The sequence below is a fragment of the Dromiciops gliroides genome, chromosome 5, assembly GCF_019393635.1.
Source record: "Dromiciops gliroides isolate mDroGli1 chromosome 5, mDroGli1.pri, whole genome shotgun sequence".
Taxonomy (NCBI): domain Eukaryota; kingdom Metazoa; phylum Chordata; class Mammalia; order Microbiotheria; family Microbiotheriidae; genus Dromiciops; species Dromiciops gliroides.
The window spans coordinates 49,696,273-49,715,918 of NC_057865.1; the positions used below are offsets into that span (position 1 = coordinate 49,696,273).

Consider the following 19,646-nt stretch of genomic DNA (forward strand, 5'->3'; position numbering starts at 1 on the left):
TATTTTAAATGCAGAAGAATTAACTAGGCATCATTTTTTATTCCATTATTTTACAGGACCACGCCATAGTTACTGAAAAATACTTACCACAAGCAGTCCAATGTACTAAAAAGAAGTCGGTTATGACCTAATCCACTCTGAAATTTTTTAGGGTCTACTTTCATTAGATGAAGAATAATATCCACTCCTTCAGTTCCGAACATTTCCTATTTATGAAAGGTTTATTAAAATCACTTCTTAAAATTAACACGTATTTCGTTCATTACTTTTCCTCACCCTGTTTTTCTACCCTCAATCTAATATTGTTGAGAAAATAACACATTTCTAATGTTGATTTTTTTTTTATTTGCACCTATTCATTCGAAGGTATTGTGCCTAGTTCTTTCAAATGAATAGCTGCAAGGGATTGGATTAATCTCCATGACAACGGTTCTGGAATAAAGCATGTAATTCTTTTTTGTCCCTGTCTCTTTCTTTCCTTTCCCCCTCTTATAGACATAAAGGCTTTATGACTATTCCTTTGCTGAACACAACTGATTTCTAAGACTGAAATTCTACAACCTTGGGAGTTTTTTTTTTTAATAACTATTAAATACACATATGATGGTAGAAATAATTTTTGATAATTGATATAAATTTTTCTGTAGCATGGATTATCCACTTGCCACAGGGCTGCCTCTCCCCACAACATTTACTTTGCAACCTGTCATTTTCTACTATTTCTGGCTTCCTTTGTCTCCAACATTTTTTTTTTTTATCGATTAAAGACTGTATTTGTTATTTGAGAAAAGGAATTTCTGTCCTAGCTCTCTGCTCCTTTGATTCACCAGGCTTTGGGATTCACACTTCTCTGTGAAAGGAGCAAACCCCTGAATGACCTGTACTAATACTGTCCTCCTTATTTTAGATAATTAAGAGTTATACAGATGGCTAAGCATGGTGAGAGGGTGTGAAGAAGTTTGGCTTTATTTTAAGTAGAAAGATTGAGAATGAAAGTAGCTTGATTTGAAAGTCAATAGATGAAGTTAGAGAGGTCTAGAAGGAATCAAAATGGAGGACACCAGGTGTTTCAAGCCCTTTTTGTCATATACTGTCACTATAAAATCTTTTGCAGTGGATTAGATCCCATATTATGAAATGACTTTTATCTGTAAGGTCTACTTATCGAAGGGGATTGCTCTCTGATGCTGTCAAAATGTTATCAAAGGGGATCACTCCCTTCAAATTTGTCAAAACTCTCTCCATTTCTCCTTTCTGTACATCTCTCCTGTTCTTCCCTCATATCATCTCCCCTCATAAGTCCCATAGTTAAAAAATTTGATGAAGTGGTTTGTCACATCAGTTAGTGATTCACTGAGGAGGCCACACCTCTCAAGAATCAGATGGGGGAATGTGAGAAATGATTATTAATAAGCAATATCTTGGGGAGATTCAGAGCTCCCTGCTCCCCTTTCTTCCAAAGTCCTGACTTAGTGCAATTTTTTTGTTGGACATTACTGATAATGAGATTGTATTAACTCTCCTCAGGCTTAGTCAGACCCCACCCTACCTTGCAAGGAATTTATCCTAGGTTCAAACTTGGATGGAGACAGATCCTTTTGTCTAGATAGCTGAAGGTTGGGGGTGGTTTGAGTAGAGATAATCTCTCTGTCCGGGAGTCATTCTCAGACCCCAATTAAAAAAGGTATACACTCCTTGAATTGATAGCAGAAAGCTATTCTGGTATAGAGACACTTTCCCTACCCAAGGATATTCAGCCTTTCATTTTAATATAGCCCACCTCTAATCATGTTAACTGATTAGATCTGACTGCTGTTTGGATCACCTACTGTTTTGAAAGTATATAAACTGTGAGATCATCCTTTTATTAATAACCTGCTGGCCTTATTAATAAAATGAGTAGGGGCAGCTAGGTGGCACAGTGGATAAAGCACTGGCCCTGGATTCAGGAGGACCTGAGTTCAAATCTGACCTCAGACACTTGACACTTACTAGCTGTGTGACCCTGGGCGAGTCACTTAACCCCCATAGCCCCTCCAAAAAATAAAATAAAATAAAATGAGTAAATTACCCAGAAACTATGTCTCTCTAACTTTTTAAATGTCACAAATTAAAATATATCATGGAGTCATAGTCAGATTCACACAAGGTTTAGCAGCTTTCATGTTAAAGAAGCAGAGGGCTTCAAATATGATATTCTGGAAGACACAGGAGCTAGGATTACAACCAAGAATAACCTACCTAGCATAACTGAGTATAATCCTTCAGGACAAAAATGGATATTTAACGAAATAGAGGACTTTCAAGCATTCCTGATGTTTTCATCAGATCAGAGCTGAATAGAAAATTTTATATTTAAACACAAGACTCAAGAGAAGCATTAAAAGGTAAACAAGAAAAAGAAATCATAAGGGACTCAATAAGGTTAAACTGTTTACATTTATATGTGGGAACTCTTAAGATATTTTATCATTATTAAGGCAGTTAGAAGAAACCTACAAAGGAAATAGATAATGGAATTGATTAGAACCCAGAATCCAACAATGTATTGTTTACAAGAGATACACTTGAAGTAGAAAGACATATGCAGAATTAAAATAAAGAGCTGGAGCAGAATCTATTATGCTTTAGCTAAAGTAAAAAAGGCAGGGGTATGGGGGCAGCTAGGTGGCACAGTGGATAAAGTACCGGCCCTAGATTCAGGATGACCTGAGTTCAAATCCAGCCTCAAACACTTGACACTTACTAACTGTGTGACCTTGGGCAAGTCACTTAAGCCTCACTGCCCTGAAAAAAGAAAAGAAAAGAAAAAAAAAAGGCAAGGGTAGCAATCATCAACAAAGACGAAGCAAAAATAAAAAGACCTAATTAAAAGAGATAAGCAGAGGGGCAGCTAGGTGGTGCAATGGATAGAGCACCAGCCCTGGAGTTGGAAATACCTGAGTTCAAATCCGACCTCAGACATTTAACACTTACTAGCTGTGTGACCCTATGCAAGTCACTTAACCCCAATTGCCTCACAAAAAAAAAAAAAGAGAGATAAGCAGAAAACCTATATATTGCTAAAAGGTACCACAGACAATGAATATTCAAAAATTTTACATAAAGTTTCTCTGAAAGACTAATAATGAAAAAAAAATGCTATCCTCCAGAAAGAGAATTGATGAACTCTGAGTGCAAATCAAAGTATCATTTCTTGCAAACAACAACAACAAAAACAGGTATATAGTCATATAACAGATAACTTATTAATTCAGGGGTATACATACCTTCCTTTGACTGTGATTCTCACAAATACCAGACAAGATAAGTAATATATCTGACTTAATTTCCAAAACAATGGCTTCTTCCTTGAGCTTGTTCACTGTGATTTTTAAGATTCCTGGTAGGTTAGAATTTTAAAGAATGAAACTTTTAGATGTTACTTGAATTAACACAAATTTTAAAAGATCGTTACTTGATAACACATTTCCTGAGACTGAAGCTTTTTATATAATGCCATCCTAGGTAAAGGACAAAATGAACAAACAATCCCTTCTAAATTCTTTGGAATGGAGCTGCCGACTTCAGGAACTATGAAGCGATACTACTTCATGGCATAGTTTCTTTTTGTCTCTTCCAGTTAAAAGTTCTCCATAAAATGACTTCAGCCCACCTCCCCAGCTCTATCACTGACCATTGCCTTCCTCTGTGGGGGTCCAAGTGGTCTAATCACAGAATTATATAACTGAAAGGGACTTCAGACTTCAGCTAGGATGATTTGTTCCTGAGCTGTTACCTAGAACCTTCCAGATAAGTGTTCATCCAGCACCTATGGGAAATTTTCCTGATGTAGCCTATTTAGATTAGGTCTCCTCAGTCAGATGAGGCAAGACAGCTAGTGTGCCTGATAAACATTCCAAAGCAGAACCCCTTACTCCAAAGGAGTTCTGACAATCCCCCATGGTTGGCTTTATCTGACCTTATTGTTCATATATTCAAAAGTGGCTGGAACTTGCTTCCCTTAGACAGCAGGATCCGGTTCCCTTTGCTTACACCCCAGGCAGGATAAAACAGCACAGGCCTTAACATCTACAAGTCATTTGATGCTCAGGCTCTCCTATCTGGAGATATCTATCTATCTTCCTGAGAGCAGCTGCATATACATGCAACTATATTAAATTATATGGTTTAATTTCTCTGGACTAGAGAAAGCCAGGGAGCCACTGAGTAGCAATGAGAAGCAAGAGAACACGTCTCCTAGTAACCATCTTATATGAGTATGTCCACAGAGTTTTGTATTTTATTCAATAAACACTATAGTTTGAGCATGAGCCTTTCTGTTCTTTTAAATCCTGAAGCTAAATCACATAATGAGGAAGACATTCCCCTCCAAAGGCATCCCATTCTATTGCTGGATAGTTCTAATTGTTGGGGAATTCTTTTGCCCTCACCTCTGGCTCTGCTCTCTGGAATGAGTAAAAGCATTCTGCCTCTATTTCCCTAGGATAGTCTCTCAAGCAGATGAATAAAGATTTTGCATGCTTCCCAAGCCTTCTCTTTTCCAGGCTGAACATTTTTAGTAGTTACTTAATAAGCAATTGGTGACTGAGTCATTGGTTGAACTGATCCTCATGCTGTATGGTTTCAGCCTCACCACTGCACCAACTAGCTGCCCCTAAAATGTTTTTTTAAGAAAATAGTTTATGAGGGGCAGCTAGGTGGCACGGTGGATAGAACACCGGCCCTGGAGTGAGGAGGACCTAAGTTCAAATCCGGCCTCAGACACTTAACACTTCTAGTTGTGTGACCCTGGGCAAGTCACTCAACCCCAATTGCCCCACCAAAAAAAAAATAGTTCATGAATCCCAGGTTAAAAAAAAAAACAACAGGGGCAACTAGATGGCGCAGTGGATGGAGCACCGGCCCTGGAGTCAGGAGTACCTGAGTTCAAATCCAGCCTCAGACACTTAACACTTACTAGCTGTGTGACTCTGGGCAAGTCACTTAACCCCCATTGCCTCACTAAAAAACAAAACAAAACAAAACAACAAAACTCTTGCTCTATCTTATCAACAGTATCTTTCCTAAAATGTGCTCCTCAGAACTGAAAAAAAAATGACTTAAATATAATTTGACCTGGTCAAGGCAAAATGGTTCTTTGATCTCTCATATTTAGAATTCTATGTTTAAAAAATTAGCATTTTGCGAGCTGCCACATCATAGGATTAACTCACATTGAGGTTAACATTATTTTTTTTTTTTTGCAGGGCAATGAGGGTTAAGTGATTTGCCCAGGATCACACAGCTAGTGTCAAGTGTCTGAGGCCAGATTTGAATTCAGGCCCGGTGCTTTATCTGCTGTGTTACCTAGCTTCCCCAAGGTTAACACTAATTAAGCTAGTTTCTCCCCCCATCTGAACTGTGAGGTAATGTGAGACAGCAGAATGAAAGAAGTCATTATTAGTAACTAATGATTTGGGGGATCCAGAGTTTCCCCCCCTTTTTTTTCTAATGTCCTCATTTCCAGGTTCAGCCTCTGAAGGACAGGACTGATGATAGCAGATAGAATTAACATTCTCCTCAATCTAGGTATTGTTACCCCACCCAACCCTATAAGGAATTTAATTTAAGGTGAAACTCTGGGCCCACTGTGTTCTGTTCAGGTTTAGGTAGGGGAAATAGATCCTTTGTCTAGATTTCATGGAGGCTGGGATGATTTGGAAGTAAATGATAAGACAAACGTTACACTTCTCCTAGCCTCTCAATAGAATGGGCCCACCACTCATTGGTTAACAATTAATGAGATGGGGCAGCTAGGTGGTGAAGTGGATAGAGCACCGGCCCTGGAGTCAGGAGTACCTGGGTTCAAATCCTGCCTCAGACACTTGACACTTACTAGCTGTGTGACCCTGGGCAAGTCACTTAACCCCAATTGCCTCACTAAAAACAACAACAACAACAAAACCCAAAACAAAACAATTAATGAGAGAGGGGCAGCTAGGTGGTGAAGTGGATAGAGCACCGGCCCTGGAGTCAGGAATACCTGAGTTCAAATCCGGCCTCTGACACTTAACACTTACTAGCTGTGTGACCCTGGGCAAGTCACTTAACCCCAATTGCCTCACTAAAAAAAAAAAAAAAAACAAACAACAACAAAAAAACCAACAATTAATGAGAGAAAATAAATATCACTATCAATTGAGTGCCACGGGCAGGAAGCACCCACTCTTCCAAGGGTATATAAACTATGAGTCCACCGACATGATTTGTCTTTAGCATTCAACAGTGTCACTGAACCATTTTACTGGTAATATGTTGGCATTATGAATAAAATGATTAATTAGGCAGAAACTATGTCTCTTGAACTTTTGAAATGTTACAAGAAAGAATTCTTGTTCGGCCTAAGAGGACCTAGATTGACATCTTAGCTCTGTTACTTCACATTTTCCGAGTGACCTTGGACAATTCCTTCACCTGTGCTGTAGGGTTTTGGTTTTGTTTTGTTTTGTGCAGTAGAAAATCGCTGTGTGGGACTTGATTACTTTAACCCATAGTTATGTCCTAGTGAGATACGTGTGGATTCCAGTTCTGTTACCCATCCAGCTATGTGTCCCAGTTTTGTGTCATCCAAAACTTTGACAGACATTTCCATTTATGCAATTAATCAAAATGTTGTACAAAATGCTACTGTTTTGCAGCATTTTGACTCAATTGACTTGGATAAAAAGCTAATGGGAGTTTTTACATTTTTTTTTTTTGACCAGACCTGTGAATTCAATAGTCTAGGGAATGTCCATTAAGGAACTACCAATACAGATCAGTTCCTTCTCCCGTGTGAGTGTTAGCTGGGGGCAGTGAGGAATGAAGTGCCTTGCCTAGAATGTGGCAGAGGCTGTGCTTAGGTGGGGGCAGTAAATAGGATGAGCTGGGACCTTTTCTGAAGAGAGGCAGCCAGCCTTGACCATGCAGTGAGGTAGGGAGTAGGGTCATGCTGACTCTCCCACCACATCAGGCTGCCATTTCCCTCCTACACCCTTAGGGCTGTTCTTGGGTGACTTTGCCTAGTAAATTATATATTGGTTGGTGGCTCCAGCTTCAGGTGAGATGGTTTGATCCTTTAAAGCAGGAGATGTGTTTGGCTTCTTGGCCACCTTCAATATAAGTATGAGAGGTCCAGAACAGTCACCGGGGGAGTAAGGGTATCAGAAGATATACCTGAGTAGAAGTTGTTGCCTGCTGAGAAGGGAGTTTCTGACCTCATGACAATGGAGATGAGTTGCATTTATAACCATTTTAACTTTGAAAGTTGTGTTCTTCTTATGTATGATCATTGGTAAAAAAGGATTTTTATTGCATTTTATGATCCAAAAGTGCGCTTCATCCCTTGAGCACAAATCACTGAACTGACTAGCTTAGTCCTGGCCTAGAATGAAGGGGCCCTCAGACAGTCTGTGTTCGAGGTAGGAGCTGAACAGTTATTTCTGAGGTCAGCTCTCTCAACTTCTATAGCATGCTGCTTTTCTTCATCAAGATCACCAGGGTGATCTTAAGTTCCATTAATAGAACATAGTTTCCAAAACAGAAGAGGTAATAGGTTAAACAAAGAATTTGGGGACACTAATAGAAACTTTGACCCATACTGGCATTAATTCATTAACTGTCCTTCTTGGGTCTAGTTAAACCTGTTCTGGATCCACATACTGCCAACAGCCTAACTTCTGAGATGCCCTACGGCTCAGAAAAACAGAAATTTTCTCAATTAGTTAAAAAAAAATCTAAATAGCATAATTAGAGGTGGTGGTCCTAAGTGTTAGAAAATGGTACTTAGCTATAATAGACACTAAAAAAAAATCAACAAAACAAATGAGATAAATGAACTTAAATATATGTATGTGTGTATATATATACAAATACATGTATACATAGCCCCCCCCATATATATGCATATCTACACACACAGGTATATGTGTATGTGTATATATATAATATATATATACATACATATATGTATATAATGACTTGAAACAATTTAAAGAAGACTTCTAGTTATTAGCTTCTATAACCTAGTACACTACAGATTACCTATTATTCCTAAAGAGATACCAAATACAGCAAAAATTATGCAAGTTTTCTAGCTCTCAAAGCCAAAATGCCAGATGGATATATGTAGATATGTATGTAGCAGTTAAGTATGATGCTCCTTTGAAAAAATTTCTCATTAATAGCATATCCTGAGTTATACTTTACCTATCAGTTGCTTAATTGCTCCATGACCACAGAGATCCTGGTTTACAACGTCGTTGCCAAGGGATACCATAGCTCTCAAAAGCCTCACAGTGTAGCGCATCTGTGCAAATTTGTTGCCACGGCCACCAGTGCCATGGAAACTGTTCCCTTGACTAAAGAAGGTTTCTGAGAAGACAAAAGACCAACATGTGATTCTGCTATATAGCATGCAATGTCTGAAAAGCCGTCATTGGGAAGGAGTTTGTGTTTAAAGCTAAAAACCAACACTATAAGCATAGAGAATTTTATGATGCTGGAGATGAACAAATTGTAAAGCACGTGGATGTTTGATGAGATTTAATTAAGCAGCCCAGCAGACCACCAGCCCATAGATGGAAACACAGGCTGTGATTTGACTGTTATCAATTTTAATGCTTGAGACCTGTTATCACACTGTCTTGAGGCACCCAAGCAGAAGATGACTCCTTAACCACAGGATGATAAATCACGGGCTTTAGTGCTAGAAGGAACTAGGTCATTTACTCTCACCTCCACCACATTTTACAGAAAAGGAAACTGAGACCCAGAGGGATGGAGTGATTTGCCCAAGACAGGTAGTCTTCCTGACATGTCCCTCCACCTCCCATCCTGCATAGGAATTCCCTTCAGCTATTATTGGCTAATCCTTGGATGCTTCCAGTGATATGGAGCTCACTACTTTTCGAAATGAGGAGCAACCAGGTGGCACAGTGGACAGAGTGCTGAGCTTGGAGTTAGGAAGACTCATCTTTCTGACTTCAAATTTGGCTTCAGACACTTTCTAGCGAGTGACCCTGGGCAAGTCACTTAATCTTGTTCGCCTCAATTTCCTCAGCTATAAAATGAGCTAGAGAAGGAAATGGCAAATTACTCTAATATCTTTGCCAAGAAAACCCCAAATGGGGTCACAGAGAGTCAGACACGAATGGAAAATGAATCAACAACAAACACTTTTTGAAACAGCCCCTTCCTTTTATGGGCAGTTCTAACTGTTAGAAAGTTTATCCTATTGAGGTAAAATCTGCCTCCCATTTCTCCTATGACATAATTCTAGAATTCTCACTGTCCTCCTCATTTGTCTCTAGCATGTATGCTTGTCAATGTCTCTCTTAAAATGTGGCAGTACCAGAAACAGAAGAGTCCTCCTATGATCTGAGCCTACTTCAGACTCTCATCAACACAGGAAATCAATCTCCAAGAGTACAGATTCTAACCTCTCAGTGCCTTCTCAGCCCCTGGGCCTCTTGTTCCTCTCTTTCTCTAAATCTTTCATCTCCGTCACCCTGAAAGTCTTTCTCTAGGTCTTGTGAGATTCTATGAACCACTGTAGCACCCAGGCAGTCAAATTTGGTGTGCTGCTCTCTCACTGTCCAACAGGCCCATTTCATCTTCCAACCTGTATTTCTGCTGGGTGTCACTTCTTGTATTTAGATCATCATTGATAATGGGCTACAGTTTATTTATGCCCTCCATGATTCTCTCTCTCTACTGCATTTTGGCTCACTTCTAATTCTGATTCTTCTAAATTTTGGCATTCCATGATTCCTAAGTCATATGGTATTACTGGAAGCACCCCAGGGGCAGCTAGGTGACACAATGGATAAAGTACTGGCCCTGAAGTTGTGAGGACCTGAGTTCAAATCTCTCCTCAGACACTTACTAGCTGTGTGACCCTGGACAAGACACTTAACCCCAACTGCCTCAAATATCTGGGCCCATCCTTTGACCCAGAAGATCAAAGAAAAGGAAAAGGAGCTATTTGTACAAAAAATATTCAAAGCAGCTCTTTTAGTGGTAGAGGTGGCAAAGAATTGGAAAACAAGGAGATACTCGTCAAATGGGGCATGGTTGAACAAGTTATGGCATATGATTGTGATGGGATACTATTGTGCTATAAGAAATGATGAGCAAGCAGATTTCAGAAAACCTTAGGAGACTTAATATGAATTCATCCAAAGTGAAGTGTGCAGAACCAGGAGAACATTGCAAACAGTAACCGCAATAGGGATGATCAACTGTGAAAGACTGTTATGATCAAGACAAGAATCCAAGACTATTCTGAACGACTCATGATGAAAAATGCTCTCCACCTCCCAAGAGAGAACTAATAGCTATGAATGCAGATTGAAGCATACTTTTTTAAACTTTATTTATTTGTTTTGTTGTGTTTTCTTTTGCAACATGGTTGATATGGAAATATGTTTCAAAAGACCTTACATATATAATAGATTTCAAACTGCTTGCTTTTTCAAGATAGGGAGGGACAGGAAAAAAGGTGAGAATTTAGAACTCAACATTTTAAAAATGATTATTAAATTTTTTACATGTATTTGGGTAATATTTAATGAAATTAAATAAAAATAATTTTTAAAAATCATATTGTATATAGTAATACTTTGCATAATCATACATATGATTGCTTGCTGCCTTAGGGAAGGGGGGGGGAGGGAGGAAAGAAGGGATAAAAATTGGAACCCAAAACTATAAAGAAAAATGTTTATTACATAAAAAATTAAATTAAATACATTTTTAAAAAAACCACATTGTATTCCAGGATTTTTTTTTCCAGGAATAGAAATCAAAGGCTTCTTCAGGTTAAAATGTCAAGTCTACTTTAGCTTCCTTATTCTATGCTTAAACACTTATACATCTACTAAGTCTCTATGTAATGTTCCTGTCTCTGTTCCAAGTTATTTTCTCTTATCAGTTACTAGATTCATTCCTGATCAGGGCATTGAGCCTGCTCTATTGTTATTCTTTTTTTCATGTCATGGCTGTTCTCTTCCATAATATCAAGTTTTACAGTTTATCTGGACATTTTTATCTCCCTTAAATTTCTGTTGATCAGGTCATGCCTAATATACATTATTCACGTACTTCTTATTCTAACACATAAAAAAAACCCCAAATTTCCCCCAGAAGATAATGCAAACATGTTGCCAGCCAAAATTCTAGTCAATAATAATCTCATTTGTAAAAACGCATTGGCCTGAAGAAAAAAGGTCCAAGTCCAGAATACACATAAATGTCTTTGGTTCGCCAGGCTATAATATAGAACAATAGCCAGTATCTAGTATTGTTTCTGGATAAGGTGTGATAAGAGAATTAAATTAGATGGTGTGTTTAATATTTAAAAAATGATTGAGCTGTTATTATATACTTTAATTCACTTGTATCACCTGCAATTATGGCCCAGCTATTTGTTAATCTCTGGTCTAATCTTTGAATTCTGAGTCATTTAAAAAAGATTCTTAAAAAAGATAAAACCAAAGGAAAATAAATTGGTTGTTTGCTTATTATAGTATGTTAGTGTGGGAAAAGCACTGACCTACCAATGAAGGGCCCTGGGCCATTGACTTGCTGTGTGACACAGAGTAAACGCCTTTATCTATCTCTGTGCCTCATGCTCCCCATCTTTACGGTGAAAAGCTTGTGCTGGAGTCCTGAAAGCCGCCGAGCTCTAAGATGATATGATCTATAGTCAACAATGCATTTGTTTTGATCAATCGCTTATGTTTTCTATAACGCCCATGAGAACGTTCGGTCCTACTTTCTCTATTAGAACATCAAACCATAGTAGGCTTTTCAAAGTCCACTCACCTTCATTTACACACCATTCTAAAAACATCAGAATCCGAGAATTCCCATTGCAAGCCAGATAATCGTCTATCAACAAAGGAGCCACTGATGCTAAGGTGGCGATTGCATGGAGCTGTAACTCTTCATGCTGAGCAGCAGACCATTCAATTACTTTGTGTCTTTCCGTTTTTTTAACATAGGTAAACAAAGCTTCCACCGTTTTACCTTCAATTAATAGCTACAATTAAAAAAAAAAGCAAGATATATGTAAGTTTAAAGGCATTATCTTTGTAGAAAGATTAACCTTTTTTTCTTGCCTCTTTCCACTAGTCTTTATTCTGTGGGTTTTTTTTTTTTTTGGTTTGGTTTTTTTGTTTGTTTTTTGTTTTTGAGAAGACTGCTTTTAAAATCCTCCTGGTACAGATACACAAACCAAATTGAGTATGAACCATTCAATTTATTCTGAAATGAAAATAGCAAATAACAAACAAAGATCAAAGGGATTTTGGTGCAGTCTGTGATGTCCACGTACATTTTGCCTGCCCCTTTAAAAACAAAGCAATATGAAGAAGAATTCCGGGGAGGGCATCCAAATGCATACCGAATGTTTAAAAAGGAAAACCTTTCCAGTGCTGTGTGTTCTGAACAATTATGAAAATCACAGTCCTCTATGAGTGTTACTATAAAGTAACATGATATATAAGATAGATAGGCTAGAATGGCTATGCTAATTTCAATGCCACTGCTTTCAGAGACAATACCTTGTTTCAGTGCCAAGAAGCCCGGTCTCATTACTTTATAGTCACACTCACTTCTTGACCGCAGAGTTAGATTATGAATATAACATACTAAGCTCTGAATGTCTTGGCTATTTCAGAAATTCAAATCTACCTTCTGGGGACAAACATTTACTATTTCTCAGGATATTTAAAATAATATGATGAAGGCTCTGAAGATAATTCCAAATAGGAACATTAAAAAGATTTCAAGCAATTGTTGGGGTTGTTGGCTTATTTATGTTGCTTCGCACAATGACTGTTTTGAAGGAGACACTCATTTGAATGTATAAATTCTGATGCATCTGTAAAAAATGTCATTATTCTAAATATGACTATACATATATACATATAACACAAATTTTCATCACCTATAGTAATCTTATTTTCTTAATCAAAATGGGGACAAATGGTTTGATAAAGGATATCCATTTTGCATATTTTTGTTAAAAATGTACTCCCCCTCCCTTGAAACCATGACTGTCCTAGAAAATTCTGTTGCTTCTTTGTTATGCCTCATAAGTTTAGGATATAAGGGATAGCCAAATTTTGTTTTAAAATGTTGTATTTCACAGTTACTGACTCTGTATGTGTGTGTTAAGGATGTGCTGGGTATTTGGGGATGTCTTAGATGTGGAGTATGTGTGACTCAGTTTATATGATTTTAGTACCGTAATGAAAATTTGGATTCAAGTTCTAACAATTTTTTAATCCCAGTATTTTCAAATAAAGGCTTGAAGATATGCATGGGAAAACTGCTGTCCTGCCAAATGATTATTAGTTTGCTGTCAAGAAAAATATCTGAAACAAAACTGAAAACACGGTCCGAGGTTTGTAGAAAAATATGGAGCATTTATTTGCACTTGAAATACCATAGGAAACAACTGAGATGGATTCTTCAGGGTGGAAATAGGAAGGCCAAGAGGCAGCTTGATGGAAGTTTACGGAGTCCTTAAGAATGTGAATAAGGTAAACACAGACTTACTTACAGTGCCTAAATATTAGAACTAGGAAGTATCTCATAAAACTTGAAAGAGGGGCCTATAGAACGCATAAAAAAAAATAAAGAAGGAGCAAACATACATATGTTGGCCCAAGAGGTGGCCTAAGATTTAGATACATTCATAGATGGCAAATTCATAATGGCATTTGAGGCAGTGGTCACATCACACAGCCACACCTTCCTACAAAGCACCCTCTGTTCCCACTGTCAGAGGGAGATGAGTCATCTGGACGGATTGCTCATCTAAATGGAACACGTAGAGCTGTTTATGAACCCACCAGGGTTTGGGTTTTCCCTTTTCTTTGGTTTATGTTACTTAACATTTCTTATTAGCATTTAGACTGAGAAAAATTTTAAAAGCAGAAATTTACATTAGGTAATTTTTCTACTTGCTATGGTAAAAATCAATCCATCAAGAAGTAGTTATTCAGCACTGTAAGAAATGATTATTAAAAACCTATACCATGGGGAGATTCAGAGCTCCCTCCACCCCTTATTACAAAGTCCTCACTTTAAATTCAGCTTTCTGGAAAGACATTACTCTTGTTCAGACCCCACCGAACCTTGCAAGGAATTTAATCTAGGGTTAGGAAGTCTGTTGTGTTCTACTCAAGCTGGGGTGGAGACACATCATTCTGTCTAGACAGCTGAAGGCTGCGGGTGGTCTGAGTAGAGATAATTTCTCTGTCTAGGAGTCACTCTCAGCCCCCCATTGAAAAGGCTATGCATTAAAAAAATTGATAACCTAAAGCTATGGGTGGTCTGGTATAGAGGTACTTTCCTTTTGGGGCAACTAGGTGGTACGGTGGATGGTCCTGACTCAAGAGGACCTGAGTTCAAATGGGACCTCAGACACTTCCTAGCTGTGTGACCCTGGGCAAGTCACTTAACCCCATTGCCTTAAACACCCGAAGCCATCTCCAGTTTCGTAAATCTTGCCACTGAACCCAGATGGCTCTGGAAGACAGAGTGAGGCTGGTGATTCTGCACAGCCCTTCCTTACTTAAATCAAATTCACTGAAAGTCATGATGATGTCACCTCTGGATGTCATGGTCCTTTTCAAGAATGAAGGACATACAATAAACAACAACAACAACAACAACAACTCTCCCTATTAAAGAGCTCTTCTGTTCAGCCCTTCATTTTAATATAGCCCACCTTCAAACAAGTTAACCACTTAAATCTGATTGCAGTTTAAAGGACCACCTACTGTTTTGGAGGGTATAAAACTGAATCTGCCCACCATGATTGTCTTTGGGTCTAAGAGAGACAGTCAAATGACCGTCCTTTTATTAATAACCTGCTAGCCTTATTAATAAAATAATTAAATTACACAGAAACTTTGTCTCTTCAACCTTTTTAAAGGACTATTGATGAACCATACTACCTACCTCCAAAGAAAGAGCTGATATTAATGGAACAGACTGAAGCATGCTATTTTTCACTTTCATTTTTTTTCTTTTAATCAAGTTTTCTTATACAAAATGACAAATATGGTAATGTTTTACATAATCATACATGTATAACCCATAGGGGAGGGAGGGAAGGAAGGAGGGATAAAAATTGGAACCCCAAACTATAAATAAAAATGTTTATTACATTAAAAAAAAAAAGGTCACAGAGCCTACTACTACTCAGGATACAAAGTCAGAAATAAAAATTGAGAATGGGGCAAAGTCTAGACTCAAAGAAAGTCCAACATTTTTCATGGATATTTTACTTAGTGGGTAGCTCACTCCTTACCTGTACCGTTGGCAAATCTCTACACAAAACCACAATGATGTTAAACAGCAATTTTTTCAGCTCAAAATCTTCATAGCTATTAGAAAGTTTAAGTCCTTTTACCAAAGGATCTTGACTTTTAACTGAAAACAAAATTATAACAATGTTACAATTAAATCCTAACAAAATAACCATGACCAGGTTTTAGAACTAGGCACTGATACAAAGCACTGACTGTTACAATAAATAATCGAAAATAATTCAAGGTCTTACCTTCATTAAATGTGGCAAATAGTATCAGATCTCGGGTAAATCCACTTTCCTAACAAATTGATAAGATATAGAGAATATTTAATCATCATTTAGACATAAATACCCAGGAAATAACACCCCTGAGTAGGAATGTATCAGAGCCTTCTTGTTTACTCTCTTAAATATACCTATAATTTGTCTATTTACAAGCAGGAAATGAAAAGTGAGGGATCAAATATGCTTGTGATTTTTTTTGAAGCTATGATTTTTGGTCATTTTCAAAATTTCACTTCTTACTTTTCAGATTTTTTCTTGGCTATTTGAGGATATGAGTATTTTTCAAAATTGTCAATGTTACTCCTAGAGAGGTATTAACTTAGCTTCTACTTTATCCATATCTCTGTCAATGAGGGGGTACAGGAAGGAAGAAAAGCAGTGTGTGTGTGTGTGTGTGTGTGTGTGTGTGTGTGTGTGTGTGTGTGTGTGTGGCAATTGGGGTTAAGTGACTTGCCCAGGGTCACACAGCTAGTAAGTGTTAAGTGTCTGAGGCCGGATTTGAACTCAGGTCTTCCTGAATCCAGGACTGGTGCTCTATCCACTGCACCACCTAGCTGCCCCTGGTTCTATTCTTGATAGTTATTTTTTTTTTGCCACTGAAAGAACTATTCCTATTACTGGTGTTTTTTCTACTATCAAATTATTAAATGAGAAAGCTCCAGAAATCGTCAACTTAACATGCAAATACTTGAAGAATAGAAGAAGGTATGAAATAGTACTTTCCTCCTAGAGTAACATACACTTGCCTAGTTTTTTCTAGTAGTGCTTTGTGAGTTCTTCCCACTTTTAATTTAAATGAGGGGTGTGGAAGGATGACAAAGCCAGAACCAGCCCACACTCACCCTGGAGCCTCACACTAAGCACTTTAAGAAGCTGTAATTCCAAGTTTTACTTTAGCTTATCTCAAACACCTATGGGAAAACACTGAGGTTCTGGTTAAAAGGAGCAATCAATTGGTCAACAAGCATTTATTGAATACCGACTGGGTAGGTGGTAGGCACTTTGCTAGGCACTAGGGATACAAAGATAAAAATGAATAACCTCAGATCTCGAAGTTGGAATTAGAATTAGAATTAGAACTTGTTAAATTGGTCTGGGGCTTCCACTCACATAAAAAGTTTACACTGGGGCAGCTAGGTGGCGCAGTGGATAAAGCACCGGCCCTGGATTCAGGAGGACCTGAGTTCAAATCCGGCCTCAGACACTTGACACTTACTAGCTGTGTGACCCTGGGCAAGTCACTTAACCCCCATTGCCTCACCAAAAAAAAAAAAAGTTTATAGTGTTGTGTAAATTCAGTCATTTCAGTCATATCTAACTCTCCATGACCCCATTTGGGGTTTTCTTGGCAGAGATACTGGAATGTTTTTACCATTTCTTTCTCTAGCTCATTTTACAGATGAGGAAACTGAGGCAAATAGGGCAAAATAATTTCCCCAAGATCACAGAGCTAGTAGATGTCTGAGGCTGGGTTTGAAATCAGGAAGATGAGTCTTCCTGATTCCAAATCCAAGGCTCTATCTACTGGGTTACCTAGCTGCTGTAGCATCATCCCTTTAAAGTAATGTGTATTATATAACCCTTTGCTTCTACCTGGGAGTCTGAGTCTGAGGCAGGGAAGTAGCACAAAGGACAAATTGCTAGACTTGGTAGATAGAAAAACCTGAGTTCAAATCCTGTCTCAGATACTTATTGGTTATGTGACTCTGGGCAAATCACTTAGATTCAATCTATCAGTCTCAGTTTCCTCAGTGAGGTAATCATAGTACCTACCTTCCTTCCCAGAGGGTTGTTATAAAGATCAAATCAGATAAGAATATATGTAAAGGGGGACAGCTAGGTGGCGCAGTGGATAGAGCACTGGCCCTGGAGTCAGGAAGACCTGAGTTCAAATCTGGCCTCAGACACTTAATACTTACTAGCTGTGTGACCCCGGGCAAGTCACTTAACCCTAATTGCCCCACCCTCCCAAAGTACTATGAAAATGGCAGCTATTAAAGCCTCTTTTGAAGTAATTATAAAATTTATAGATTCAATTTAATTCAACAACTTCATATGGAACTGATTACACATATAAGAATCTACTCCCAAGGCTGCAGGTAATATAAAGATGAAGAAGGAATAGTCCCTGCCCTCAAGGAACTTCTTGTCTAAAAGGGTGTTATTACAATCAAACACATAATTACATTACACTGTAGCAAGTGTTCATTGACAAAGAGAGGTACAAACTAAGGGCTATGTGGATTCATTAAGGAGGAGACCATGTCCCATCATTAACAGACTGTAAAGAAGGACATCTGGAAGCATCCACGGAACTTAACCTAGGGAAGGCATTCAGGAGCAAAAGGAGGCTGGAAATCACGTGCACGTTCACGTGCGTGTGGCTAGTGACTCTGCCAAGGTATCAGCGGCAGTCCTAGCTACAAAGATCGAGTCACCTGCAGCACCTCTCCCAAAGACCATTTCATTGGACAATCTGGAAGCGTGCAAAGAAGCGGACTGACTGGCAGACTGGCAAATCTGCTACAGGCTCTATGCAAGCAAAACCAAACGTTACTACTTACAATCATTGGCGCGCCAGGGTTTTGAGCTATAATTGTGGTGATGACTAAGATGTCATTCCTAAGTTGACGGTCATAATGACGATAACCTTTAGTAAACAGATTCTTAAATACTTCCTTCAAAGCCCTAGGGGGGAAAAAAGTACTTTGGTATTCTACACAAGTATCACTTTAACTCATGTGAATTGAGCAGAACCAGAAGAGCCTGTACATAGTAATAGCAATATTATAGGATGATCAAACTGTGAATGACTTTATTCTCAGACATACAATGACCCAAGATAGTTCCAAAGGATTCATGATGAAAAATGCTATCCATCTTCTTTCATAACCTTACTAATATGGCAATATGTTTTGTATGGTTGAACTGTATCACCTACATCAGACTGCTTACGTCTCTGGGAGGTATAGAATTTGGAATTCAAAACTTTTAAAAAATCCAAACATTAAAATTTGTTTTTACGTGTAATTGGGGGAAAATAAGATTTATATTAAAAATGAATGTTGGGGCAGCTAGGTGGTGCAGTGGATAGAGCAGCGGCCCTGAATTCAGGAGGACCTGAGTTCAAATCCGGCCTCAGACACTTAACACTTACTAGCTGTGTGACCTTGGGCAAGTCACTTAACCCCAATTGCCTCACCAAAAAAAAAAAAAAAAAGAATGTCAAAATTGTCTTTACATATAATTAGGGGAAAATAAAATATTATTTAATTTCAAATATCACTTCAAAAATAATTTATACTTATTAGCAATCACTTTGATAACAACTGCCTTTTCAATAGTATACTTTCCAACTCCAAAGTCTCATCCCAGGGTTGAGAGCATTATAACATTGTGGATGAAAACCTGGCCTCGTTAGGAAAACATGGGAACAAGTCCTGCTTCTGAGGGACTTCAGGCAAGTCCCTTAACCTTCTGTGCACCAGGCAACCCTCTACATTAAACGTAAAGTCTCTTTCGGTTCCAAATCTATGGTCTTATGAAATCAGAGCTTGGAGCTGAGGAGGAAGGCACGGGCTGGGCAATTTAGATTTTGGAGCAAAAGGAACTTGACAGGACTCACTCTTCAAAGTTCCAACAGAGGAACAAGGACCGAAATGCCTACCTTTGAAAGGTCAAATGGCTAAGCTAAGTGAGGGAGGGATTCTCATACTGAGTTTGCAGGGGCTGTGGGATTATTTTTCAATGTCAGACTATTCCAACAGGAATTCTAATTAGGCCCAAAGGACAATAAAATTGAATAGTTATCAGGTTATGAAGGCTAAGCAGTTCTATGTCTTTAAGTGGTATTTATCAGGAGAAATGTTTAAATGAAGAAATCGGTGTTTAATAAATATTCACACTGTTATATAAGAAGGATTTTTAAAAGAAAAAGGTAGACAGAGGGACTGATAGGTGACTGATAGGCTGAGCTCCCTTGGTCAGGCCTGAAGAAGCTGTAAATGTT

The 19,646-nt window shown here is 38.3% G+C and overlaps 1 protein-coding gene across 2 annotated transcripts in view; it reads right to left on the reverse strand.

The window, feature by feature from the left end:
* CFAP69 (cilia and flagella associated protein 69) overlaps nucleotides 1-19,646 on the reverse strand; it is an 82,002-nt gene that overhangs the window by 27,586 nt on the left and 34,770 nt on the right. For both annotated transcript variants that reach the window (XM_043967353.1, XM_043967352.1), the window contains 7 exons: nucleotides 18,202-18,325; nucleotides 15,602-15,650; nucleotides 15,350-15,471; nucleotides 11,848-12,064; nucleotides 8,230-8,394; nucleotides 3,270-3,382; nucleotides 88-206 (listed from right to left, as the gene is read on the reverse strand). In XM_043967353.1, coding sequence (XP_043823288.1) covers nucleotides 88-206; nucleotides 3,270-3,382; nucleotides 8,230-8,394; nucleotides 11,848-12,064; nucleotides 15,350-15,471; nucleotides 15,602-15,650; nucleotides 18,202-18,325 — 909 coding nt within the window. The remainder of the gene's footprint in view (nucleotides 1-87; nucleotides 207-3,269; nucleotides 3,383-8,229; nucleotides 8,395-11,847; nucleotides 12,065-15,349; nucleotides 15,472-15,601; nucleotides 15,651-18,201; nucleotides 18,326-19,646) is intronic.